Source organism: Cladosporium halotolerans, assembly GCF_011745625.1.
Source record: "Cladosporium halotolerans strain TM138-S3 chromosome Unknown Sca26, whole genome shotgun sequence".
In the NCBI taxonomy this organism is placed as follows: Eukaryota; Fungi; Ascomycota; class Dothideomycetes; order Cladosporiales; family Cladosporiaceae; genus Cladosporium; species Cladosporium halotolerans.
The window spans coordinates 136317-161342 of record NW_027191477.1 but is presented as its reverse complement, the minus strand read 5'-3'; the positions used below and the strand labels follow the sequence as shown (position 1 = coordinate 161342).

Genomic DNA, 25026 nt, shown 5'->3' with positions numbered 1-25026 from the left:
GATTGCGGGGGAATCGTCACAGTACATATCTGTCTTGAGCCCCGCGGAGACTAACACTTTTTAGGCGCGCAGGGAAGCGGAAGTCGGATAATGCTGTGTGAGCACCGTGAGTACATACCAAGCATGAACCACGGGCTTAGAGCCATCATCTCTGCAGAAGAAAAGGGTTGGTCTCCGATCTGCCAGGTTCGAACACCTCGCTTCCTTCAATTAACGTCACCAAGCTCACCTTGCGGCAGAACACTATTAAAAATGCATGTCTCGATGCTTGCTTCCACGCTATTTTGCCGTCTCGCGACACAGGCGAGCTCGCTACAAAGCTCGAACTGTGGGGCTCTCTACTGCCAGGATCAAACAGCAGCTGTGGATATTCCTGGCCTCCCATCATCGTTGCAGTCTCGCAACGATCAAAGGATGCACCATCTGTCCCCAGATCACTTCATCCCTCACAGTGATGGAAACCTCGATCAGGTTCGCCAGATAGCCAATCAACCCGATTCCGCGAACGAGACTGGACCACAGAAGCACGATCCATATTACCTACCTCCTGGCTATTACGACGCACTGGGTAATCCAATATCTGAGAAGGAATACTTCTACCAAGTCGATTACGAACAGAAGCATGGCATTCCTTATGCCCGGGATAGAGAGCGTGAGAAAGCTGACACGAGGAAGCCCTTATCCCTGCAAGCGCACCCAGAGATCGATTGCAATGGTGACATTGTCGCGCGAGTCGTAGAGAGCGGGATCTGCTACAGTGTGCAGGCGTCGAGCATCTATGTGAACTCTCTTCCAAGCGATTGTGCGGTTGTATCATTCGAGGATGAACGTTGCACGGAAGACTCGTTAGACATGATACCAATTCTGAGTGATGCAAGTGGTTGCTATACTACAGATACTTTTTCTAGCGTCCGTGTGGACTGCAGGCCTTTGCCAGCCTAACCGTAGGGACAATTCTGAGGTTCGGCAGATCAAGACACCCGACCCTTGGGTTTGCCTAGCTGCGTGAGAGCTTTTGTATGATAGTTCGTTTATTACCTCCAAATTACATCTTGCATACTGAAGTCTCTCATTTCAAGCAGGGCGAGCGGTTCGAATACTACCTTACGAGATACGAAGCCAAAACTGCAGAGTAGAGCCGGGGCCTTCGACAAGCGGCCCTTGATTACCACGTTGCTTATGCTTGTATATTGATCGCTTTTGGGTGTAGCAGAATGATTACGTTACGTCGAGACGTCGAAGAAGGATTGCAGAGGATTGTGCCTATATGCAAGAATCTCCCGTCATTTAACTCCCATGATCATTGAAGGCCCATGCTAAATCACAAGTACCTTGTTGGACTCCTTCCCGGGTTCCGAGCTGGCGACATCTCTGATGAGATGTTCGCGACTTCGACTGGTTAAGTTCGGTCTCTGGCCTTATCCTGCCGATGCTTTCTAATCAAAAAGTAGCAGCCCAACGCAACCTTGGGCATATTGTATGCCCGTAGCATGGTTTGCAGTATCGTTTGCCCGCTGGTATTTCACAGAGTTCAGTCTACAACAAAAAAACTTACAAGTTGTGCCCCGTTCCCTGCCATCTGTCTTCTTGACGGTATGATGATTTGGGTTTCCATCATTGCTATATATTCTTAGCTCATTTGGCAATTTCTGAGCTCTTCTAATGGCCCAACAGCCAGCTCTCCGATTCACGTTCATGTGCTTTTCGGAAGACTAAACAATCAATAGTTACCATTTAGTCTCTCTTCGCCCATGTATGTTGCAGTGCTAATGCACGACACCCGTCATGAGACAAGGCCAGCATCCGAGATGACAAGACGCACTCGCTACCTTCAATACTCTCGGAGACATAAATGATGCGGGTGCTTCTACACATTGTTCAGTCTCTATTTACTACCCGAAACGCTCTGCACACGGCTGCAACTGCTATACTACTTCATTTCCAACAGCAACCACATCACAAAACATGGTCAATGCCTTCATCTATGTTTCTTTCATGCTGCTCGTCGGGCTTTCTTCCGCTCAGACACTGAGAAAATACAACAACAGAGGCTGTCAGGGAGTTCTAGCAGTATGCTCTGTAAGAGCTGACGTCGGTGCAACAGAGAACTGGCCGCAAGCCTCTTGTTGCAGCAAAGGGGCTAAAAAGAGCGGATCGCTTCGCATCACGGGCGTTCAGGGCTCTGTTGGGGAGATTAGCATTGTCTATAGAGGCAATTTCAACGCACAATGCTCTGTTCAGGACAGTGTCTTCCTCGGTTCCCCCGTCAGCTGTTTCACCACTCGATCTCTCGGTACTAGTGCGTAGCTGTCGTGCGCCAGGCAATACGCAAACTCCCAATACAATCAGAATTGCTTCAGCTATAGGAAGAAGAGAAGAAGCATTGGGGACCATACGACTCCAAACGAAGATGACTCCAGCTTGCCACATAAGGATGTTGATTCCAGTCTCGCTAAGCTGGAGAGACCAGAAGACCCAGATCACCTTCCACCCGGCTTTAACGACACTTTCGAAAGGTCCATCTCCGAGGATAAATACTGGAAACAAGTCGAATGGGTAGATGCAAACGGCGCTCCTTTTATCCCTGAGGATGATACTTCTCTCACAGAGTCAAGACAAGAGGATGAAGGCCTCGAGATCACCACGTACGCTGGCGGAGAATGCCGCAGTGCCCGCTTGGGGACAATCACCGAACCAGACAAGTGCTACCAAAGTGGTAACGGGGCAAGCCTCTTTGTCACTAGCCTGGCGAGCAACTGCAAGGTCGTTACTTACACCGACTTTGGCTGCACAGAGAATACTTTCACTGCCATTCAAGGCATTCGAGGGGTCGGCGCTGCGGGGTGCTACGATACTGACAGCTTCCAGAGCATTGCCGTGGCTTGTGGTTAAAGATGAGACAAGCTGGGCTTCGCATATGTTGCAGTCGCAACAGGGAGAGCTTCGAAAGGATTGCTGAAGCAAGGCCATTCTCCCAATTCCTTACCGTGGGTCTACTTCAACAGTAGATGATAATTCACAAGATTAGCATTTCAACAATTCTAAGACTAGGTTAGAGTTGGAGAAGGACATTAGAAACCAAACCTGTTCCGCTTGAGATCACTATTTGATCTGGAAACAATCTCCTGAAGATGTCAGAACTGAGATCATCTTCAAGGATGCGCGCAGAATTACTGATAATAAATTGCGCCGTGAGGTCATGCTTGGTATTGTCTTCAATCGTGGAGGCTGCTCTGCGGGATTGTCGACCAGAGCCCCGTACACTCGCTCTGTAAACATGGGAGACGGAGCCTTTTACGGCTTACGTACAGGCAATACCATTGCGTGATATTTTGTGTTTGCAGCGACAGAGCGTTTCTCATGTGGTAGGATTCTAGTAGCAACGGTAAACTCCTAGTAAGAGACAAGCAGCAGATTGATCATGCCGATTCGACGGTGGGCATGGCCTTTGCATCGAGATCGAAGGTCTCAACAGCAGTTTTGTCTTGCCGAGCCAAGGTGTTGGGCCACACCGTTCGCCTGATCTCTGTGACCCTTGCACCTATCCGAGCTCTTGTTTCTGGTGAGGAGACATCCTCCAACAGGGCGTAGAGCTCCTCCAACTTTTCTTCGGGGACACAAGCAGCAAGAACTACTTGAACCTCCGGGGCCTGTGAACATTGCTCAAGTGGCACTTGAGAGGTGAGGCATGCACCGTGTTGTATTAGGAGCTTAGCTATTGCCCACATGGAATGATCGAGAGCCGAGGTCGTACGACATGTAGCCCATTTCGCCACGAGATCGATCCATGCTGATGTGCAGCAGCGAATATCGGCACCATGCTCGAACAAGAGTTCAACAAAATCGTAATCGATCCGGTCGGCTGGAGCAAGAGCTAGTTCTAAAGCTCTGGATGCCAGTGAGTGCAAAGCCAAGATGCCGGGCCAACTGCGGATCGCCCGGCGGGCATATTGGAAGTGAGCCCAGAGCATTAGACCCTTTATGATCAAAACGACTTCGTTGTCAAAATCTCCAAGCTCACAATCATGGTGGAAGTGTGTCTTTCTGGGAACGCAAAATTTATCGTGGAAAAAGATAGCGCTTCGCTCGAGCTGGGTATCAAATTTAGCAGGGGGTTGCTTGATACCAACTGAGAGAAACGACTCCCAAATTATTTGATGAAGATCGTCGCAGGTATTTTCTGTCAAATCCGCCTCAGAAGGGCCAATTTTAGATACTTCCAGCCAGATCAGTGCTAAGGGGTCTTCTCCTATGAGGTAGGAGGGAGCATGTTGAGCGAGCAGTTCCTGCATGTGCGGCGTTTCTAGAAAGTTGATCACAGAGGTGTGTGCGAAATCGACTTTATATCGAGGTCCACGAGTGCAATCTTGCGAAAACATTGTGAGAAACCCTCCACAAGCTGCGCCGAGTGTCTTCTCGATGGTGAGCCTTCTCTGTCTCAGCTGAAGAGCTGTTAGGAGCTGATGGGGTCGTTGCCCGACACTGTTCGTAAGGCTTTCTTCGTAGATCCTCTCAGCAGCCCAGTACGCCCGCCAGTCCATGGAACGTATGCCTTTAGCTTTGTCCTTAGACAACACCAAAGCCAGTCTGAGGAACGCGGCACATAGCACACGCCATGTACTATGCACTCTATCGTAGATCATCTTTCGGTAGAAATCTTCGAGCTCCGCGGGGAATTCCAACAATTTGGCAGAGAGCTGCTCATGAGTAGCTCCTGTCACTATATGCTGACACAAAGCGTCCACTATCAAACGTACCCAGAGGAAGACGCCTTCGGCACGAGAGCTTACAGAGTCTGCGAGCTCCTCTAGTTGGCATTCGAGGATAGAATCATCATCTGCAGTGACATCCTTAGCCGCCAAGAATCGATGGTATGCGAAAACGTTAGTGTCTCTGCCTATCATGATGTCCATTTTGAAGTTGAGATTGAGTCGCTCAAAAGATCCGTGAAAGACTTGCCAAGGCCGGCTGGAAACGCAAACCTTGACATTTGGAATGGTGGAAAACTCCAAAAGCTTTTTGCAAAGCTCCGTGTGGCGGTCTTGCGGCTGCGATTCATCCAGTGCGTCGATGAAGAGACATATTTTTGTGGAGGAAGCTGAGCGCAATCGGTGCAGACTCTCCCAAAGTTCTTGCACCGTCCAAATTTTGGCCCAGTACTGTTTCGAGCGCTCCCATCGTGGCTCGAATACAACGCGCATCAAATCAAGATCAGCTCGACAAAGTTGGTAAAGCAAATTTCGCAAGAGCCCACTGATCGACTTCTCTTCCGCAGTGCCGGGGTGCCAGAAAAAATGATGGGCTGTCAAGACCCTGTCAGTACCACCCCAGGCCTGAAGAGACTCGACAGTGCTTTCGCTTTCCGTTACGAATTTCATCAAAGTCGATTTGCCAGAGCCAGGCTTTCCGGTGACCCAGAACAAGTCCTCATCGTGTGAAACACGGAGCCAGTGGTCAAATGTGGAGTACGGGGCGAACAACCACTGGAAGGTGTCTCGAGCCGGCTCCGATAAGTTCTCTCTGCGGCCGTCCATATTGTCCCACTTTGACTTCAGGCTCTCAAGTATGGCTTCAGCCTTCTCCGTCAATTCGTTTGCGCCGAAAAAGTTGTTTGTGTGACCTTCGTAAACATCGCCAAGATGTAACTTGGTATGATCATTCGCGTGGATATTCGAATAGGAATGTCCTATCTTGCGTCGTTTATGTTCATGATCCATGTTGTTTGACCGAATACAGCAGGGCGCTTATGTGAGCCAGTAGCATGTTTGGGGGCAGTCATGCCCGGGAGTGGGATTCATTGTCATGCTAGTCTTCCATGGTCGCGTATGCTTGCGTCGTCAGTGCTACTATCAGACAGATACGCGTTGTAGAGGTGTCTCGCAGACAGGCGGTGAAGTTGAGCCTACCTCCATGTACGCAGCCTCGGCAGCCAAGGTGCGTCTTGCGTGTGACTTTGCTGGCTACGAAGCTGATTGGTCGCCTCGGCATCAATTGCTCGATCGGACAGTTCATCTTTGGGAGGAGCCCGAAGTGCGGGCATCAGATAAGCAAAGGCTCCCAGCAGCATTGAAGAAACCATAGCAATGAATCTACTCCATATAGTAAACAACCAGTGATATAGCTCCTGAGGTACCTATGTAAGGTAGGGCAGGGCAGTTCCCGCGACTTGTAGAACGTCCCGAGAAGACGCTAACCCAAATAAGATCCCACCCACCCGACGGCCTCCGCGCTTCGGGGGCCTCAGAATTGAGGACCTCGAGCGTAAATCCACAACGCTTCTATAGCCTCGTGTCTGCGGCTTTTGATCTGCATTCATGGAAAAAGGTGCTTTACACTCCCCTGTTCAGCGTTCTGCAGGACTTTGCAGCAATCGGGTCGTTTCCGACGGATCGGTTCGTCGATCGTGCACAAGTCTGGCTGGGAGATACCAGACCCTCGGCAGTCGGCTGAACCATTAGAATTCCAGAACAGCTTGAGTCGTGGTAGATTGAGGTTGTCTGATAAGCATCCACGTCGCTGCCAAGCCACGTGGTAGAAGGTGCGCTAGGGTACAGGCACACTGCAGATTATTGCTACAGTACTACTGTAATCCTACACCATGTGTGGGTTCAACAAGCAACCGCGAAGTGCCCGGCGCGAAGACGTCTCGTACAACATCCGAACAACAGCACGTGATTGGCGCGATTTCACGGTGCCCCAGTGGCACGTCAGGTATCCGGCGGTTTGCTCATGAGCGGTGATAATTGTAACGTTATTATCTGCAAGCAGAGGGCTCGAGCGGCAAAAAGGCGAAGCCCTATCGCGGCCCCACAAGCAGGTGAGCGTGCCGGCGGTTAAAAGGCCCACTTTTGCATGATTCGCCTATTCGTCTTCTCCCCACGATGGGGAAACGAGTCGCCCGCGAGGTTCGGCACGGCGGCGAGACCAAGCTCACGACCTCACGACTCAAGACAATGCCAATATCCCACATACCGCCATAGCGCGTGCTTGACCCTGCAAGCTCTCAAGCCATCTGTGCCTCTCCGCGCTACCGCTTTGAGCCGCGTGCCTTGGCCGAGGCAAACAAAACGTCCGCCGTACTCAATTTGGAGTCCGGGGCGGGTAGCGTCAAAGTGTCTTTTCCGCAGGGACGTTGTGGCCGGCGCAAATGATAGCGCCACCCAATGCTGACAGAGCGATAGCAAGCGCCGCGGGATTTGGTGATGGTTGTCTGTCACTCCTCGCTTGGGAATCCAGAGTGAGAAGAACGTCCGAATCCTGGCGTGCACCACCAACACCGCCTGCACCTCGCCTCACAATCCATGCTCGACTCTCCTTCCTAATTAAACTAAGCCTCGGTCCCCAATCGCTGGTCGAACCTTGGGATGCTTGTTAGGCGAGGCGCCGGCCGTGTCATTTGCACGTGAGCTGCCGTGCCCCGGAGTGCACGGCACACGATGTAACCCCTCCTGGAATCTGGGTGGCAACGGCCTCTGCATTTGCATTGCATTGATATCTGGTCTCGTAAATGTGCTTCCCTCGGATCTCATGCTAGGCCGCATGCAGCAGGTGGTCACTGGCTATCTGATATCGATTGGTCTCCGCCTTCCAATTGCGAGCTTCACGGCTAAGACACGCCATGCTTTCCGCTACCGTTATGGCCCAGCCCATGGGCAGCAGCTATATAGACGTCCAGAGTCCCCTCGAGACCCTCTTCGTCGAGTATCTGTGATCATCTCATCCGTTCTTGACTTCCCTTGGCCTGTCGGGCAGACAAGCCGTCACCATGGACTCCTACCCAGCCGCCGCCACTACAGTCACCCATCCCACCGCCGAGATGGAGATGGCTATCGATGCGCAGGCGCGCCAGCCCTCCGTCGTCTCGGAGAAGGGTGCTGTCCAAGAGCGCACCTGGGGGTTTGCAGCGCGCGTCGACGAAACCGTCACCTTCGAGGAATATACCTTCTGGGCGAAGCTCGAGCGCGAAATGGAGGCGGAGGAGAACGAGAGGTTCAAAGCCCTCCACGGCAGCTATCCCCTCTTCGACATGATCAAGGACCAGTTCTCCTCTGAGGGCAGGGCGCGCCACAGGCGAGACAAGGAGGAGCGCGCAATGCGCTTGCAGTCCTCCATCGAGAAGTCTCCCGCCGCTATCACCGAGTCGAAGGGCCCTGATGGTACCATCACCCAGACGGCTTCGTCTGAGACCTCTCAAGATCCTCTGAAGCCCACTGATGCTGAGTGGCGTACTGCCGCACGTGCTCTGAGGACTGCCTCCTGGGGTCAAATGTTCTTCCTGATCACCACTGATATTCTTGGTTGGTCTGGTGCTCCGTAAGTATTCAATGCTCTGCACGTCACTGTCTTCCATGCTGACTTCGCAACAGCTTCGTTTTCTCAAGTGTCGGCTATGGCACTGGTGTCGCGCTCTACATCATCTTCGGTATCTTCGCCGCCTTCAGTGGGTGGGCAATCTGGAAAATCTTCCTCGACATGGACTCCTCTCGCTACCCCATGTGCAGTTACGGTGACCCCTTCTTTCGCCTGTTCGGCAAGAAGTCTCGCCACTGCATCAACGTCGCGCAATCTATCCAGCAATTCCTCACAGTCGCCGTCCTGATCATGAGCAAATCGACCAACATCGCGCAGATCTCCAAAGGCAAAATCTGTTTCTCCGGTGTCATGGTCCTGGTTATGGGCATCGGCATGATCTTCGGTATCATCCGCAGTCTGAAGAAAATTGGTTGGCTGTCGAACGCTGCGGTCTTCATGAACATCGCCAACTTCCTCGTCATCATGTGTGCCGCCGCGCTGTACAAGCCGTACTACCCTGCCGTGCTCAAGTCCACTCTGATCAAGACTATCGAGCCCGTCGTCGTCTTTGCCGGCCAGCCTCCGAACCAGTACCAGCAGCAAGTCCCTGGCTTCGCTTCGCAGTTCAACGCCGTGAACACCATGGTCTACGCCTACGCCGGTGCTCTCCTCTTTGTCGCGTTCCTCGCTGAGATGCGCAACCCTATGGACTTCTGGAAGGGCCTCTTCTGCGCTCAGGCCTTCATTTGCATCGTCTACCTCCTGTTCGGCGTCTTCGTCTATTCCTTCTGGGGCCAGTACTCCGCCAACAACATTGTTAACGTCATCCGGCCATATGGCATTCAAACAGCCGGAAACGTTCTCACACTACTGACAGGATTCATAGCAGTCTGTAAGTCACACACCGCTACCACCATCACTCTCACCGGAAGCCCTCAACTAATACCCCGCTAGTCATGTACTTCAACATCGGCATGAAGACCGTCTACCTCGAAGTCTTCCAGCAAGCCTTCGGCTTCCCGCCCATCTCGACCCGCAAGGGCCGCATCGCCTGGTACTGCCTGGGCCCCTGCTACTGGATCCTGGCCTTCGTCATTGCCGCCGCCGTTCCCAACCTCGGCGGTATCGTCTCCCTGGTCGGCGCCCTCTTCATGATCAACTTCACCTACTCCTTCCCCGGCATGCTCTACCTGGCTTGGATCGTGCAGAAGGCCGCCGCCCTGCCCGGTGAGGGCTTCAACCCGTACACTCGCGTTACCACCCGTATGGACAATGGTACCAAGAGATGGATCCGTGGCTTCAAGAAGAGCTGGGTCCAGAGCGTGCCGTGCTTGATTTACGTCATTGCTGGCCTTGCGTGCTGCGGTATGGGTATTTGGGCGGCGATTGAGGGTCTGATTTCCGTTTTTGGACCCGGTGGTACGGTTGCTACCTGTAAGTTTTGTGTGCCCTCTGATGCGTCTGGTACTTTCGCTGACTTATTCTCGAAGCTTTCGGTTGCCCTTCGCCTGTGTAAGTTGCTATTTCGCATGCAGAGGAGTCATTCTTCTTGGGATCTCTGGGCTCGACATGTACGCATTGCGTGTGTGCTGTTGCTCATGGACACTCTCCGAAATGGCTTTCATGACATACTTAGAAAGGACTTCACGAGTTATACCAAATCATATGAGTTTAATATCATGCTCCCCCCTCCCCCATAATTTGCTGCTGTAATGTAACCAAACTCGCTTGAGACACGCAAGAACGCCACCGCCTTGCCCTTTTCAGACGCTGGCGTTTTAGGCTTACACTCAGCCTGCTCTCAGGCTGAGAGCTCACTCCATCCTCTCGCCTCTTCAAAATCAAAGTCGTACACACCAAGTCATCACTGGCGGAAGTAAGTAGACAACCTGAATACCTTCTGTCTGACACGCATCTGAGGTTGTCTATCGTGCCGTTGCGCACGATGGCAACTTACACGGGCAACATCTCCACGGGAGACTCGAAGAATCACTACGGCGATGCTTGTAAGTGGATCCAATCCCTCTCAAGCGATGCGTGAGACGCTGAGACCTCTTTGACCACAACCACTACTATGGTGGAACCCCAAGTAATGAACGACACCAACCGACTCCACCACCAAAGCCGCAGCTGTCAGAAGAGGCCCTAGACGATCTGTATGACAAATTCCGCAAAGCTCTCTGCGATGGTCAGACTCACCGGATGAAGCACCTCCTCCAACTTGGCGCTGATGCGAACTGGCCTTTCAACGGAATGCCCGCTCTCTCGATCGCCGCGCACAACGGCCAGATACAGACGGTCGAGATGCTGCTCGCCGCCGGCGCCGACGTCGACGCGCTGACCTCTTACGGCAGGCGGACGGCTTTGCACTCGGCCTTGTACCCCAAGGAGAAAGACATCGTCGAGCTCCTGATTCGCGCGGGCGCGGATGTCAATGCCAAGGACGACACGGGTGAGACGCCCATGCATGAGGCTGCTATGCAAGATCGCGGCGATGCTGCGAGGTTGCTGATCGCGGCTGGTGCGACATTCGATCAGAAGGCGGGGCTTTTGCCTACAGCGCTGGAGATTGGGATTAAAAGGGGCGCGGATTGGGCTTTGGAGATTGAGGCGAGAAGAAAGTGCGAGCTCTCTGACAGTTGAGGCAGCGGTGATGAGAAGGAAGGTGGCTGGACCAAGGTCTTGTGTAAGACGTTGTATCGGCGGCCATCGTCAGATATGCTCGTCTACTTTCGCCTCACGAGATGGATAGAAGGAGTAAAGGGCTTGATTCATGTCTGAGAACACTTCTTCCATTTCTCACGCTGAGACGAGGTAAGTCGAGTGATACGCTCTGAATCATCGGGCCTTCGATAAGGACTTGACATCTGCCAACTCAAAATTGATGAAGACTACCATTTGTGTAATTGAGTTGCCCTTATTGGATGCAAAGCCGTTGGCCGATGATTGGGTAAGGTTTTATGCGACGAACCCAAATCAGAATGTTGAAGATGTCACACTTCGCTCGAATATTTTCATATCATAGATAGCATTTGCCAGAATTTTTGTCTTGCTCTTTCCCTCCCCCTACCTCACTTCTCGCGACTCCTCGCGTTACCCAGGATGATGCTCAAAGGCAGCTTCAAATTAGGCAATTGCTTGGCAGCGGTTTTGTCAACCGTGAAGGCCGTCGCTATTATTGGTAAATCGGAGGGCTTTGGTTCTAAGGCATCTGGTGGCGTGGCAGGTCCCACTGTCACTCCCAGTAACACCGTCGAATTGACGAGATACCTGGTTCAGGAGGGGCCTCTCAACATTGTCGTTGAGAAGACCTTCGACTTCAGAGAGCTTCAGGGCATCGCATGGGAGTGTGGATGTGCTCCTTACGAAATAGCATCCATGTGTCAATTAGCGATCAACAAAAGGGGATGGTGCCAGACCGTACAACCTGCTGCACCGATGGTGGCAATGGAGTATCAGAAAGCATCGCTATACCCTCTGGTTGTGTCGAGCGACAAGTCTGTTTTGGGAGTCAGCAAAAAGGGGATCATTCGAGGCAAGGGGTTCCTAATGGCAGATGGCACGACCAATGTGATTCTCCAGAACCTCGAGATCAAGAACCTGAATGCTAGATATAAGTGGGGTGGCGATGCCATTACTCTGGACGGCACATCCAACATCTGGATCGATCATATCAAGGTATGGGATCGTCTTGAGGACGTCTTCTGGTCCTCCGCGTCTCGTGATAACTAACACTCTCGACAGACATCTTCAATCGGCGGCCACCACATCGTCACGAGGAATGGAACGAATGCCGGCGTCACGATGTCCAACAACTTCATCGAAGGACAAACCAATTGGTCTCCCAGGTGTGACACTTACCACCACCGGCCACTCTCCTTCACGGGCGCCAATGACACAATTACATTCAGAAATAACTATATCCATCATGCAGGCGATCGTTCCCTCACACTCGGCGGCAATAGTGTCGTGCACCTAGTCAACAACTTGTGGTTCGACATCACCGGACCCGCGATCGAGAGTCAGTCGTCGTACGCGCTTCTCGAAGGCTCGGTGTTCAGCCATGTCAAAGCGACCGTTGGAAAAACCGAGGGGTCTATTTGGGCGCCGACAACGGATGATAAATCTTGCGAAGCTGCGCTTGGCCGCAGCTGCATCGGGAATATATACGAGAACTCTTCGTCGATACCTAGCAACGGCGGTCAGCCTATTGAAAAGGTCGGTAAACGAGCTGCGAAAGCCGTTCCGCCAACTAGGATTCGCAACTTGGACGAAACGGCGGGGAATACTCTCTTGAAGTAGATATAGTTCTTGGCGGTCGAGGTTGCTCAAAGTCAAGGCTGTGAAAATAGATGTAGATGAAATTGACCATGATCCATGCATGCTTGCACAGTACACTTGCCAGGAAATTAGTGATAAAATAATGGATAATCACAGGGAAGACTCGGGCGCGGGACAAACCACATAGCGTCATGAACGATCTATCCCATCATCTGTTTCGTTCACTCCCTTCGCATGATCGAACGCTCTCGATTCGTGACTTGATGCGGCGGCGAAATCTTGCTTTGACCATTTCAAACGCTTTCAGACGCAGAACGATTGGTTGGATCAAAAGCAATTGCTGCGCGATTTCAAGCTGAATCTGATTTAGGACGCTGGTTTCTCTCGATGAAATGTGTATCTTGGCATGTTGTAATATACAGACAGCATTTGAAAGGTGCTGCTAGCCTTTTTCGTCTAACGTCCTCCCTGGCTCAGAAAGCACATCGATGCAAGGTAGTAGATCCCTTCAATTTGCTCGATTTCGCGCAATCGCATTCTTGGGGCCACTAAGCTTGATCAAAGGTCAGATACCCACCCCTTCAAATCGAGTTCGAAAATAATCAACCTCTGCGCGCCCTAGCAGCTTCCTTCATTTGTTCCGGGACCTCCGGGTCCAATGGCACCGTCACCAATCTCTCGGCAGCGTTAGGCACGCTCTCGGCCTGGTTCATGGGGCTGTAAGCTCCATAAGCCGCCTTGAATGGCTCGTCATGAACCATAGTATTCACCCTTTGGTGAGCTCTCGACATCGAAGGCCCGCCACCAAGCAATTTCAACTTCTCATCGACCGCATCCTTGACTTTCGTCGCTTCAGCATCCATTTCACTGCCGACCTCCAGGCCGCCGTGCTCGAACACGTTGGCTTTCAAACCAACACCGTAGTACCTGTTCTTCTGAATGTAGGCCAGCCAGAGCGCGACGGTCTCCGGGTGTCCGTCCTGGATTTGCACCAACCGGCGCATCGTCACACGCTCAAAGTTCTCCTGGCTCTTCTTGTGCACGAAATTGCTTTTGGGGACCGTCCAGCGCTCAGTGATTTTCGGCAGAGGCACGGGGCCTTTCGCCGGCAGGTTCAGGTAGTAGGCGGCGCGCAGGCAGAAGTCGGCGAAGATCTCCAGGTTGCGCACGGAGTATGAGCGCATTTGCAGGTCGCAGACGGGGATGCCGTGTGTGGGCGTGCGCTTGAGCGGCGCGAGGTATGTTGCTTGAACGGCTTTCGGTAGGCGGATGTTGCGCAACTCCATTCGTAGGGGGTCATCTTTGATGGAGGACTGCGAGCTGTTTCGTCTTGATCGTGTTGGGCGGTCTTGACGGGCTTGGGTAGTTGCTGTTTGCGAGAGGGCGCGACATTGGATGCTATTGCTCAGAGAAGGCTTCGGGGTAGATATCTGACTTTGGTTAGTCCTCGACGCAGTCGCAGATGGCGCCATAGTTGGGTGGCTTACCCTCAACCGCTTCGCCGAGCTCAGAAGAGACTCGTAATACGCTGGCGACGCCATGTTGGTGTGATGTGACAGGCCTCGTCGTAAGACCCCGTCTCAGGACGCTTTCGTCGCCTGTCCTGGCCTGGCTTGCCTGAGATGCTGCGGGCGGGCACGGAAGAGCCAAGCCATACCGAAGCCCTGAAGTCGACCCTTACACCGCCCGGTCGGCAGAAATTCTGCCGCAGGAAGTTATACGATCAGCAAGTTTGCGACATTGGCTAGCAAACCTTTCGTCGCCTATTATCGGAGCCTAAAACACCGTCAAGATGGTCGGTTCCGGGGCGTTCAAGATTCAGAACAAAATCAAGCGAGGGGAGCAGTACCGGAAAAACAGAAGCGCCAAAGAGAGTGAACGCAGAGACTTGAGACACAAGAGAAGACGCCATGAAGATAAGAACCCAGAGGAGCGAGCACGACGACTTGCGAAGAACGTCCCCAAGACACTGGACTCAAAGCGAACATGGGATGATGTGGATCCGGAGGCAGGAGACGGCGCTTTTGGGGCGAGCATAGATGTGCTCAACCCGAAGCGACGAAAGGTGGAGGAGCAGCAGAGCCAGCCAGATGAGGCTGTCGCAAAGGACGAGGTTGACGGAGAGGAGGATGAGGTTGACAGCATGCTTGGAGATTCGGATGAGGAAGGCGACGAGGACGAGGAGCCGAAGGACCAGGAACCTGCGGAGCGTGCACCTAGCGAGGCGCCATCAATGGCTACGGACGTTGCATTGACACCAGAGAATCTGAGCTCAAGATTCCCTGGTCTATTCAACTTGCCTGAAGGATACGAGCCCAAAGTGTTGATCACGACGAGCATTAACAGCATGCTACACGATGAAGCCGAGATGCTCACGGATCTGTTCCCGAACAGCAAGTACGTCCGCCGATCCGCGCATGCGCACAGCTACAAATACTCCGTGCGGGAGATCGCAAAATACGCCTCATCGCGGGAGTTCACACACCTTGTCATCTTGAACCAAGCATTGCACAAGAAAGAGCCTTCTGGACTGGATATCGTATTTCTTCCCCACGGACCCATGTTCCATTTCAGCATAACCCACTTCGTGCCTGGCAAGAAACTCCCTGGCCACGGTAACGCAACAAATCACTTTCCTGAGCTCATTCTCAACGGCTTCCGCACACCACTTGGTGTCGTGACTGCGCATCTGTTCAAATCGCTCTTCCCATCACATCCTGAAATCGAAGGCCGCCAGGTGGTCACGCTCCACAACCAGCGCGACTACATCTTCTTCCGGAGACACAGATATGTCTTCAGGGATAAGCGAGCGACGGAGAAGGTAATTCAGGACGTGGACGGCAAGCCCATGAAGGGTGCGGAAGAAATCAGAGCGGGTCTGCAAGAGCTTGGCCCGCGCTTTACTATGAAGCTCAGGCGAGTCGACAAGGGAATTCAAAGATCGAGTGGACAGGACTGGGAATGGAGCGCGCACGCGGAGAAGGTGCGCACGAGGTTCAATTTGTAGTGTTGCTTGTATGGAATAATTCAAAACAAGGGCGCCGACGATTTGGGAGGCCGCTCTCTCCCTCGGACAATTACCTTCCCAGACCCGTCTCAATACCAATAGGAGTCGCTTCTGACGGGGGAGAAGGATAAGCGAGTGATACAAGCACTATTCAATCGGCTATTTCGTCGTCGACTCGGCCAGTATCTGCTATACTGCTCACATCACGCATCATCTACAAAGTATACCGGAATCCCTGTTGCCCCTCAATCACAACGACTCCGCGATCAGCCTTCTTGTTTGCCAATCGATAGACGACAAAGTTCTTCGCAACATGCAGAATCGTCACGGCCTGCGTCATGATAGCTGCAATCATCGCCGGCGTGTACTTGGGCGCATCCTGCTGCCGGAAGATGTTCGACGCTATGATGCCTCCGATCGCGCCGCCGCCGATGATTAGGGCGCTCGCGATTGACCGCTTCGTCTGTCCAACGATGTTGTTGTGCATGTAGCTCAGGATGGTTGGCACATTTGAGTTGCATCCACAGACGCCGAGGAAGACGCCAGCGTATCGCGCAGCTGGGTTGGTCGCGAAGCCGGTCATTGCGACGCCGACTATGGCAGCGGACGCGTTGAGGATCAGGACGAGTCCACGTTTTCTGTACCGGTCTGCGAACCAGGCCGTCGTCAGCATCCAGGGCGCGGCGGCCACGTAGGGAGGGAAGGACAGGATCTGCGCCATCATCGTCGAGTAGCCCATGTCGCCACTCAAGATGATGGGTAAGAAAAAGCCGAAGCTGTACGTCACGACGTTGTTGAGTAGGTACAACCATGCCCACTCCCACAGCTTCCAGTCGTGCAGGTGGTGCAAGATCTTGCGGAAAGTCAGAGCGTCCACAACGGCGTCGCCGCGGTCACGGTCGATTCTGGCTTTGACGATGTGGGCTTCTTCAACGGTGAGGAAGGGGCGCCGGGTGATGAGTTGAGCGTTCGTGGCGCGGTCGGGAAAGTCGACGATGAAGATGAAGCCGAGCAGACCAAGACAGATGGTGATTATCCCTTGCTGAGGGCACAATGTCAGCCATATTCCACAGTCATTTGGTCGATCTCAGCGCACTTACCATGACGAATATCCAGCGCCAGCCATTCAAACCTCCGACTCCCTTCATCAAGCTGAGAGCCCAGGCCAGGATATTAGAGAATCCAGAAGCCAGCAGAGCAAGCAGGTAGAAGCCACTGAATCTCTTCTGCACTTCGAAACGGCAATACCAGCACGATAGCAGGAAGATGCAGCCTGGATAAAAGCCACTCTGTATCCTCAATGTCAGCTCAGCTGCTTTCGCCGACCAATATCCTCAATGGGCAGCAAAATTTTACCTCGAAGATACCCAGAAGAATTCGGCACGCAATCACTTGAGTCCAGCTAGTAGTGAAGCCAACACCCAATGTAACGATCCCCCAGGAGACCGCAAGAGAAGGAAGCCATAAGCACGGCCCAAGTTTACGACAGACAATGTTAGCTGGAAACTGAAAGATCACATATGGAACCTCGAGAACCCCATCGTCAGCATTGATCATCGTGGTCGTTGGAGCCATCGGCGACTCACAAAGAATATCATCACAATCAACGAGTACCGGTCGCCAACTGAAAGTTCGAGGTCTTCGCCCATTCCGGCGATACGAGCGTTGGGCAGATTGACACGGTCGATGAGAGCGAAGGCATAGATCACTGCCAGGACCGGCAGCAGTCGAATGTCAATCTTGCGGATCAGTCTACGTGTCGTCTTGTCTTCTCTCTCATCAGGTGTCGGAGCTGGACCGCTCGGATCCTGTGCTTCAGGAGCTGACGCGATGTGTATTTCTTTATCTTCGTTACATGCATGTTCGTAATGAGAAATCTCTCTCTCTTTGTTCTCTTCGAGGTCAGATCGTGCCATTGCGGTCGATGGATGAAAGACAGTATTGCAAAAAGAGTCAAAGATGGGTGGCTACATAAAATATTACAGAGTAGACATCGGCACTTATATCTTGCGAAACCACTCGACATCACGAGGTACACTGATACTTCCAAGATCGCCGCAGTATGCATGCCAATCGCATGGCGAACGCGTGGGACGACGAGCTGAGCACTTCAAAAGGTTCATGGTTGCATCTTCGTATGCCTTTGCCAACAATCATTGGCTCAACCACTAACGAGAATACTGACTCGTAGAGCCCCAGAAAGCTAATGTATGCAAGAAACGCGGGGTTGGTATTGGCATAGAGGAGTCAGCAATGTGGTTTCGGGTATACCGCGGATTGAGGTGTTGAGGAGTTGCCAAGACCGAGGTCAAGAGATATCTGATTACACAACCACGAAATGAAAGTTGAGAAGGGTCGTGCCGTATATTGAACCGATTGCGTGGATGGACTCTTCCCATCAGAAAGCAATTTCAGCATCAAAGTCTTCGATCCAGCTCTTCGTGCTTCGAAGATGGCATTTTTGCGGCTCATTAGATACTGCATTGATGCTGATATGACTTGATTCAGTCAAGGAAGTATAGGAAATAAGGTATCACAGCCCGAAAGACCATGGATATGAACCAAACCTCATGAAGTCGTCACGTCAAACCTCGACGACGGTCTTCCCAACCCCCTGCAATTTATATTGTGTCCGGTTCATGTATGGCCACCGCGGTAAATCGGATCTCTATCTGGTCTATAGCTTGGGGAATCTAACCCGGTCAAATTGACTCGGCCAAGCGACATTGACGCCCAATTGCCATGCAACTCTCAATACCCATTCGGGCTCTCTCATGAACTGCCTCGCTACCAGGATGGCGTCAGCCATGGGCTCCTGCTTGTCACTGGCTTCCGTGATAGCCTTTGCGGTCTCTGCTTCTTGTTTGATAGTCGACCCGTTCGCATCCTGAACGTTACCCGTCGGGTCTTCGACGATCCCTCGCGCCTGCTCTGCTTCGGTAATCAACCCGACTGCGCCAACGAGCATTCCACTGCCTGAGGCGCGAAGTTCTTTCCTGATTTGAGCGGCAATCCGTGTCTGGTAGTCTTTGCTTCGGAACATGTTGATGCGTTGCTCTGGGTGATTACCACCACTGGAGACGTCTAGGAAGTCGACACCCAGTTCTGATACGATCTTGGCAAGCTTGATTGTGCTTGCGACATCCCAGGAGCCGTACTTCTTACCGACCTCGGTGTCTTCTAACCACTCCGTCGAGCTGAGACGGAGAAATAGTGGCATCGACTCTGGGATGACGCTACGGAGTGCTCTAATGATGTCGATGAGAAGGCGCGTCCGGTTCTCAAAAGAACCACCATATTTGTCGCTGCGTTGGTTTGTGACAGGCGACAGAAATTGCCCGATCAGATAGCCGTGGGCTCCGTGTATCTCTATGCAGTCCACGCCGGCTTTGACTGCTCGGATTGCTGCCTCAACCCAAGACTGCACCAGAACATCGATGTCTCTCGAGCTTAGCTCGCGAGGCGCCCAGAATCCTCCTTCAGGATCACTAGAAGCTTTGCCGTCCCAAATGAAAGCCTCACCTCCTGACGGCCCGACAACATCATTCGGCCATCCTCCGACCGAGCTATCGGCCCGCACGCTGGGCTTCTTGAACTTGGAAGCAATGAAAGGTGGCACAGTACTGGCTTTTCTTCCAGCATGGGCAAGTTGAATACCGCAAAGACCCTGCTGGCTGTGGATGAAATCGGCTACGGCCTTGACGCCAGGGATTTGTGAATCTGACCAAAGACCAGGGCAGTTTGGACTGATGCGACCGTTCGGCTGTACACCGGTTGCTTCGATGAAGGTCAGAGCTGCTCCTTTGAGAGCATAGTGCCCGAGCGTGCTGATATGGTAGGGCGTCAGAGCACCGACGTTTGGCCCGGCCTCGGCAGTGCTGTATTGGCACATGGGAGCGACGATGGTCCGGTTTCGCAGGGTCATACCGCGGATCGTAAGCGGTGTGAACAAAGTTGGAATTTTTTGTCCATTCTTCCGATCGATTACTGTGCCAGGAGAAGTCGCGTGCTGAGGTGAGAAGTATGGAACGTCTTCAACCGGTCGGTTGTAGGTAGAGGGAGCCATATTGGTGACCCAGATCTGATGCAACGAAAAATCCAAGGGAGGCTCAATTAAACCGTTCAGAATCGAATCTATGCTTTTCGCATAAAAACCCAGTCGGCAGTATACTTTTTGATATACTCAAGGAGTAGACGGCTAGTTGCGATGATAAGGACTGCGCTGACAAAGCTCGAGGAACGTTGCCGAGGCTCGGCTCAGATGAAACGTTGCGTTGAGCTGGCTTTCAGCAATCAGTTGGGTGAAGCGACCACTCGCCATCAGAAAACGCAAACCAGCAGGGAATCCAGCGTACTATCCAAAATGGTGCCATCGTTATGGTTGTAGCATATCCCTCAGTCAATGTCGAACGCGCGCAAAGTTGCGGCGCAACTCGTGACTTGTACCGAGATCACCGTGCCAATGACCAACGCCCCTCGCAAAGCAGCAGTTTGGAGTGCGCATCCTCTTGCCCCTTCAACGACTGCTGTGGTTATTGCACTACCGAAGCCTCCAGCGGCAGCTCCCATGAGCCAGCACCTCCAGAACGGCCGTGGCGGTAGTTCATCGCTGAGGTTCGTTGAGAGAAACGTGTATGTGCCAAAGCAGAGGAACAACTTCCCGGCTTGAGTGGAAGCGGCATGAAAAGGAGGCAAACGATATTTGGAGACCAACGAGTCAATCAGAACTTCGTTAAATCCGCCTGCTGCACCTCCCAATGCTCCGCACAAAGTAGTGGGCAATCTGAGGTATTGCGAGCTGTAGAAGCGAATCTCATCGAAAGTGTAAAAGCGAATGCCGGTACGCGGAAGCACATGAAGTGCACTGGACCGAATGTGCCTGAGACTTGCTGTGAAGTCTGGTCGTCGAGTTCGAAACGACAGGAATGCACCCTCGACAGGAAGAGATGCTGCTCCAGCTAGGATGCCAGTCGAGAAGAACGCCGTATTTCTTGGGATTGAAGGCGACTTTGGTACATGCTCGGTGAATACCGAGGTAGACTGTGGCATAGTAGCCAACACCGATACCGATTTGAAAAATAGAGTACAGGAGAAGTGAAAGACTCTCCTTGTGGTCGTTCGTCTTCGTTTGTGAGATTCCAGTCAGCTTCTAAAACCCATGACATCACGGCACTTCACGCGTTTGCAGCTCAGAACGCGTCTCCCACAGTCCCCATCCACCGAACATGTCAAATGAACGATCAAAATACCGTGAATGTATTAGTCTGAGATCCATGTTGGAATTGCTCTCGTTGTATTATTGATAGAATCACACAATTTCCGCTGACCGCCTTACATACGCAGGACCGTTACGGGAACAGTCGTAAGACATGGGAGAAAGGCACCGGCAAAGGTCCAGATCTCACTACTCTCACCACTTCTTTTCTCCCATGAAGATCCACTATAGTGACATCTAGAACATGTCCTCAGCCTCAGCCTCAACCTCAGCCTCATCGAAATCCTTAGCGATACCGTTGGAGTCCTCGACGCTCTCAACAGCATCTTCTTCCTCCTCGGTCTTCACCTTAGTCTTGCCCTTCTTCCCTCCCTTCTTGGACTTGGTCTTCTTCTTGGAGCCGATCTCTTCGTCATCATCATCAAGCTCGTCCGCGCCCGCCTTGACCTTCTTCGGCGTGCTCTTGCCCTTCTTGGTCGGAGTCCCCTTGGTCACGCCGCCGGCGGGCCCGGTAGAGGTGCCGGAGATTTTGGCGCGCTTGATGGCGTTCCAACGGGCGCGCAGGCTGCCGGCGTCTTTGTAGCCGAGAGCGGCGGCGACCTTCTCGGCATCGAACTGGGATTAGTCGATGTGTTAGCCTTGCTAGGGTTTGTATCGACGGTTTGATTCGCTCGTCGCTGCTCACCTGGATCTCGGAGGTCAAGTTCTGCATGATGGCGGTGATGATCTTGGTTTCGTTGGCGTTGAAGGCGGAGACGTCCTTGTTCGGAGTGGATGGAGAAGAGTTGTCCGCCATCGTGGTTGATAGCGAGTTGGTGATAATATTTGGATGGAGGATGGAAGGTTTGGAGAAGATGTACGAATTGCAGAGGATGTGTTCGAAAGGATTGAAGGCCAGGAAGGGAAAGTTATTCTTCAGGTGTTCGTCATGTGAATGTTCGACTTGCCTTGCGGAATTCACATGCCTGGCCGGGCTCTCACAGCCGTTCGAGGCCGAACACGCGAAGCACTCTTGCTGCTGCCTAGAAGGTGCAGTGAAGTGAGCTATTGTCAGTACCACGAAGTCTAGCGACTGTGTATAGCATTGAAGTGATACATGCATCGCGGATTGTCTCATGCAGCCTATCTCTTAGGCTGCGCCGAACAAGTTTGTTTCCGATATGGAATTGCAAGACCTTTCGGATTCTGTTATGCTTTCACTAGTTTGCCTGTCGCAGAACGTACATGATCTGAATCCCGAACCAAGTGTCCTAGTTGACACTTGTCTCGTTTCCTAGATCCGATTCAAAGTAGTGGAGAGTACACTCCACTGTCTCGTCAATTCAACAAATCACCAAACTCACCCTGAAAATGCTCACACGAAGCAAAGCTAGAGCACAAAGGGCTCAGGCCCAAGTCAGCGGAGCGGAACACGCCATGAAAAACACTTCGGCCAAGGTACTCACATCGAGACCAGACCATCGTCCACCGGCAGTCGAAGTTAGCTCCACCAACGAACAGAAGCCTGGACGGCGTACTCGGCAGAGCAAAGCACTCGATGTTGCTCCCAGTAAGGCGCTTGAGCATGGTTGCATCAATGAGGTTGTTGCGCCTATCGAGCCACTCACCCGTTTCCAGCTGATCGACACGCTTATCCGTACGTCCTTGAGCGTGGCCAAAGAGAGCCTTCAAGTCGCTGTCCTGGCCAGCGAGTCGAATGCTGCTGTCGAGCAGCTATTATTGAGCTTGTCCGCTCCTCTTGCTGCCTGTTTTCCGATTCCCAACATATGGACGGGAGCATTCCTGGCAGCACTGATTGCAATAATGCTTCATCTCACAGACATCTTTGGATTCCGTCGCGTGTTTACAAACCAGGTGCTGTCCGTCAGAGGGACCGCGAGCGCGGCCGACTTTCTGAACGTTTTGAGGACGATGAGATGGATTCTCGAGCGGGCGAACCCTTGCAAGAAGAAATGACTTGCATCGAAAGCAATTGTTGCTTAAAACCTTTGAGAGCGACATGAATGGGAATGCTGCGTTTATTGTCTACTTTGTCGAAATACCTGCTTTTGCGGACTTGCAACTTACAGCAACACGCTTCGCCGCATCTTTTCACACCAAGCCTTCAAGCTGATTTTCAGGTCGATTCGTTACTTGCGGCATCCATTACAGTGGAGCGAACGCCGGATTTTGCGCTGGACTGATGTATGTGATCTCCTTATCTGAATACGAGGATTCGCGTCTCCAGGAGAAATAGCCTTTCGTATAGGATTGCCATCGGGAGCTACTCGCATCATTGACCCGGGATAAACTTGAGAACTTGAGTGCGAAGCGTGAGCAAGACACTAATTGCTGCTTTTATCTGTCAAACCATCCTAATGTGAGGTTTGTTGGTGCTATAACAGGCGCGAGGCGTAAGAAGACGAGAAGCTGAAGTTCAGCCTCCCCATCATCACGTGATGTCCCCAGGGTCTTAAGTCGGGTCTCCAAGAGGAAGTCCGGAGTATCGAGTGAGACCCCCCAGCCTCGACGACTCATCCGCCAGCCACATGGACGCGCGACGTCAGCAACGGCACGACAGTCGCGACGAAGATCCAAACGCGCGTCTCACTCTGACAGCATGATGGTTGCGTCGCCAGCCTCGGGGCGCCGTGCAGGACGTCATGCACGACGGTCTTGATGATCCTTGCTCAGCAGGAATAGCACCCGGCGCAGCGAATCCGCCTCGCCCGCGAAACACGCCAGCCTTTCGCTTCCACAGGAAGGCTGGGTGGAGTTGTTGGTCGGAGACGGTGCATGCATTCACCGATGCTGTGCTCTGTATCGTATGTATAGCAGTAGGTCGTCCCCGGTAGTATCTTTTTTCATCCCTACCCTCCCATATATTTGCTGCGCATCTGTTTTTGCTGCGGTGTCTGGCATTTGCACGCCCTGCGTTGATTGCTGATTATTTGTGGACGCAATCCATACAATAGATTAGAAACGCCTGGCGCTTTTCATATACACGATGACTTCGCAGACACTTCAGTTGCAGCGGGCCGCCGTCGTATTATCGTTGGGTAGGCCACCCTTGCCTCGATATCTGTACTAGGGAATCATTGCTAACGATTCAAACAGCGACGGTTATCTTAGCCCAAGGCCCGCCCAGTGGATTCGGAGGAGGCAGCTGGGGAGGCAGCAGCAGCGGCGACGACAGTTCCAGCTCCGATTCTAGCTCCAATTCCGGCTCGAGCAGCTCAAGCTCCGACTCTGGCTCTTCCTCCTTCGGTGGCGGCTCCAGCAGCAGCAATGGCGGTAACAGTCAGAACGGCTTTGCTGGAGGCGATTTCTCCCAATATGCCGACCGCGGCCAGGTGATCATAACCGCGCACGCCGTCCTCGCGACCCTCGCCTTTGGCTTCTTCTTCCCCGTCGGCGGCATCATGATTCGCTTGGCCTCATTCCCAGGCCTCTGGATTGTCCACGGTCTCTTCCAGATCTTCGCCTACATCTTATACATCGCGGCCTTCGGCATCGGCATCTGGATGACCCGCAACTTCTACACGCTCAACGACGCTCATCCCATCATCGGCATCGTCTTGTTCGCCCTGCTCGCTTTTCAGCCCATCCTCGGCTTCCTGCACCACGTCTTCTTCAAGCGCTACAACGCCCGCACCATCTGGTCCTACGGCCACATCTGGTTCGGACGCATTGCCATCATTCTCGGCATCGTCAACGGCGGTCTCGGCCTCGGACTCGCGAAGAGGACGGGCTTCATGGCTCCCAGCGAAGGTGCCGTCATCGGCTATTCCGTTGGTGCCGGCGTCATGGGTCTCGCATACATTCTTGCCGTCTGGGTTGGCGAGAGGAAGCGTTCGCGCTCCAGGACTGCGGCTGCGAGGGCTGAGGTGCCGGTCAAGGAGGGTGGCTCTAGTAGGGGTAGCAGCCCGAGAGAGGCTCCTAGGAGGGAGTACTATAAGACTGAGAGGGGCTATGTGCGCCGTGCCAGCCACAGCCGTCATAGCGGACAGAGGAGGATGAGCAGAGGTCAGGGATACGCGTGAGCGTGGGGGACTTGACGATTGGGTTTTCATTAGACTGTTTTGAAGAAAGATACACTGCAGGCACAGCCTGGCGCGAGGAATGATTTACATAGATCAACCAAATTGCCACGTATACGACGATTGATACCTTAACTGCTTGTTCCATTGCACAATGACCGTCTTGTGAGAATCCCACAGTAGATTTCCGCACGTCTTGTGATGTCCCAGTA

General features: G+C 52.7%; 10 protein-coding genes across 10 annotated transcripts; 5 read left to right on the top strand and 5 right to left on the bottom strand.

Moving 5' to 3' along the window:
- Nucleotides 1-3419: 3419 nt before the first annotated feature.
- Nucleotides 3420-5717, bottom strand: WHR41_06321 (uncharacterized protein; the record flags this gene model as incomplete). The annotated part of the gene is made up of 1 exon (XM_069374926.1): nt 3420-5717. One exon carries the CDS (start codon nt 5715-5717, stop codon nt 3420-3422), a length of 2298 nt encoding a protein of 765 aa, XP_069227521.1.
- Nucleotides 5718-7421: 1704 nt separating this feature from the next.
- On the top strand, nt 7422-9972 carry WHR41_06320 (uncharacterized protein). Its single transcript, XM_069374925.1, has 4 exons — nt 7422-8313; nt 8367-9184; nt 9247-9726; nt 9783-9972. Exons 1-4 carry the CDS (start codon nt 7766-7768, stop codon nt 9806-9808), a joined length of 1872 nt encoding a protein of 623 aa, XP_069227522.1. The 5' UTR covers nt 7422-7765; the 3' UTR covers nt 9809-9972.
- A 265-nt stretch (nt 9973-10237) lies between these two features.
- WHR41_06319 (uncharacterized protein) lies at nt 10238-10935 on the top strand (the record flags this gene model as incomplete). Its single annotated transcript, XM_069374924.1, has 2 exons — nt 10238-10329; nt 10383-10935. The coding sequence occupies 2 exons, from the start codon at nt 10238-10240 to the stop codon at nt 10933-10935; spliced, it is 645 nt and encodes a 214-aa protein (XP_069227516.1).
- Nucleotides 10936-11394: 459 nt separating this feature from the next.
- Nucleotides 11395-12594, top strand: WHR41_06318 (uncharacterized protein; the record flags this gene model as incomplete). The annotated part of the gene is made up of 2 exons (XM_069374923.1): nt 11395-11970; nt 12037-12594. The coding sequence occupies 2 exons, from the start codon at nt 11395-11397 to the stop codon at nt 12592-12594; spliced, it is 1134 nt and encodes a 377-aa protein (XP_069227515.1).
- Nucleotides 12595-12765: 171 nt separating this feature from the next.
- On the bottom strand, nt 12766-14184 carry WHR41_06317 (mitochondrial 37S ribosomal protein uS10m). The gene is made up of 2 exons (XM_069374922.1): nt 14061-14184; nt 12766-14003 (listed from the first exon to the last, which is right to left on the bottom strand). Exons 1-2 carry the CDS (start codon nt 14112-14114, stop codon nt 13176-13178), a joined length of 882 nt encoding a protein of 293 aa, XP_069227583.1. The 5' UTR covers nt 14115-14184; the 3' UTR covers nt 12766-13175.
- Nucleotides 14185-14365: 181 nt separating this feature from the next.
- Nucleotides 14366-15580, top strand: WHR41_06316 (uncharacterized protein; the record flags this gene model as incomplete). Its single annotated transcript, XM_069374921.1, has 1 exon — nt 14366-15580. One exon carries the CDS (start codon nt 14366-14368, stop codon nt 15578-15580), a length of 1215 nt encoding a protein of 404 aa, XP_069227582.1.
- A 214-nt stretch (nt 15581-15794) lies between these two features.
- Nucleotides 15795-17553, bottom strand: WHR41_06315 (uncharacterized protein; the record flags this gene model as incomplete). Its single annotated transcript, XM_069374920.1, has 4 exons — nt 17167-17553; nt 16937-17107; nt 16681-16869; nt 15795-16622 (listed from the first exon to the last, which is right to left on the bottom strand). The coding sequence occupies exons 1-4, from the start codon at nt 17494-17496 to the stop codon at nt 15795-15797; spliced, it is 1518 nt and encodes a 505-aa protein (XP_069227581.1). The 5' UTR covers nt 17497-17553.
- A 704-nt stretch (nt 17554-18257) lies between these two features.
- WHR41_06314 (uncharacterized protein) lies at nt 18258-19646 on the bottom strand (the record flags this gene model as incomplete). Its single annotated transcript, XM_069374919.1, has 1 exon — nt 18258-19646. One exon carries the CDS (start codon nt 19644-19646, stop codon nt 18258-18260), a length of 1389 nt encoding a protein of 462 aa, XP_069227580.1.
- A 1357-nt stretch (nt 19647-21003) lies between these two features.
- On the bottom strand, nt 21004-21714 carry WHR41_06313 (uncharacterized protein). The gene is made up of 2 exons (XM_069374918.1): nt 21481-21714; nt 21004-21410 (listed from the first exon to the last, which is right to left on the bottom strand). The coding sequence occupies exons 1-2, from the start codon at nt 21589-21591 to the stop codon at nt 21033-21035; spliced, it is 489 nt and encodes a 162-aa protein (XP_069227579.1). The 5' UTR covers nt 21592-21714; the 3' UTR covers nt 21004-21032.
- Nucleotides 21715-23623: 1909 nt separating this feature from the next.
- Nucleotides 23624-24949, top strand: WHR41_06312 (uncharacterized protein). Its single transcript, XM_069374917.1, has 2 exons — nt 23624-23833; nt 23892-24949. The coding sequence occupies exons 1-2, from the start codon at nt 23782-23784 to the stop codon at nt 24815-24817; spliced, it is 978 nt and encodes a 325-aa protein (XP_069227578.1). The 5' UTR covers nt 23624-23781; the 3' UTR covers nt 24818-24949.
- Nucleotides 24950-25026: the final 77 nt, after the last annotated feature.

Bases quoted from the DNA above. Each gene is read 5' to 3' on its own strand.
- WHR41_06320 (XM_069374925.1), top strand. From the start codon at position 7,766: ATGGACTCCTACCCAGCCGCCGCCACTACAGTCACCCATCCCACCGCC. The intron at 8,314-8,366 runs GTAAGTATTCAA...ACTTCGCAACAG, and splicing joins CTTGGTTGGTCTGGTGCTCC to CTTCGTTTTCTCAAGTGTCG. The intron at 9,185-9,246 runs GTAAGTCACACA...ATACCCCGCTAG, and splicing joins GACAGGATTCATAGCAGTCT to TCATGTACTTCAACATCGGC.
- WHR41_06317 (XM_069374922.1), bottom strand. From the start codon at position 14,114: ATGGCGTCGCCAGCGTATTACGAGTCTCTTCTGAGCTCGGCGAAGCGG. The intron at 14,004-14,060 runs GTAAGCCACCCA...AACCAAAGTCAG, and splicing joins GCTCGGCGAAGCGGTTGAGG to ATATCTACCCCGAAGCCTTC.
- WHR41_06313 (XM_069374918.1), bottom strand. From the start codon at position 21,591: ATGGCGGACAACTCTTCTCCATCCACTCCGAACAAGGACGTCTCCGCC. The intron at 21,411-21,480 runs GTGAGCAGCGAC...GACTAATCCCAG, and splicing joins ACTTGACCTCCGAGATCCAG to TTCGATGCCGAGAAGGTCGC.
- WHR41_06312 (XM_069374917.1), top strand. From the start codon at position 23,782: ATGACTTCGCAGACACTTCAGTTGCAGCGGGCCGCCGTCGTATTATCG. The intron at 23,834-23,891 runs GTAGGCCACCCT...CGATTCAAACAG, and splicing joins CGCCGTCGTATTATCGTTGG to CGACGGTTATCTTAGCCCAA.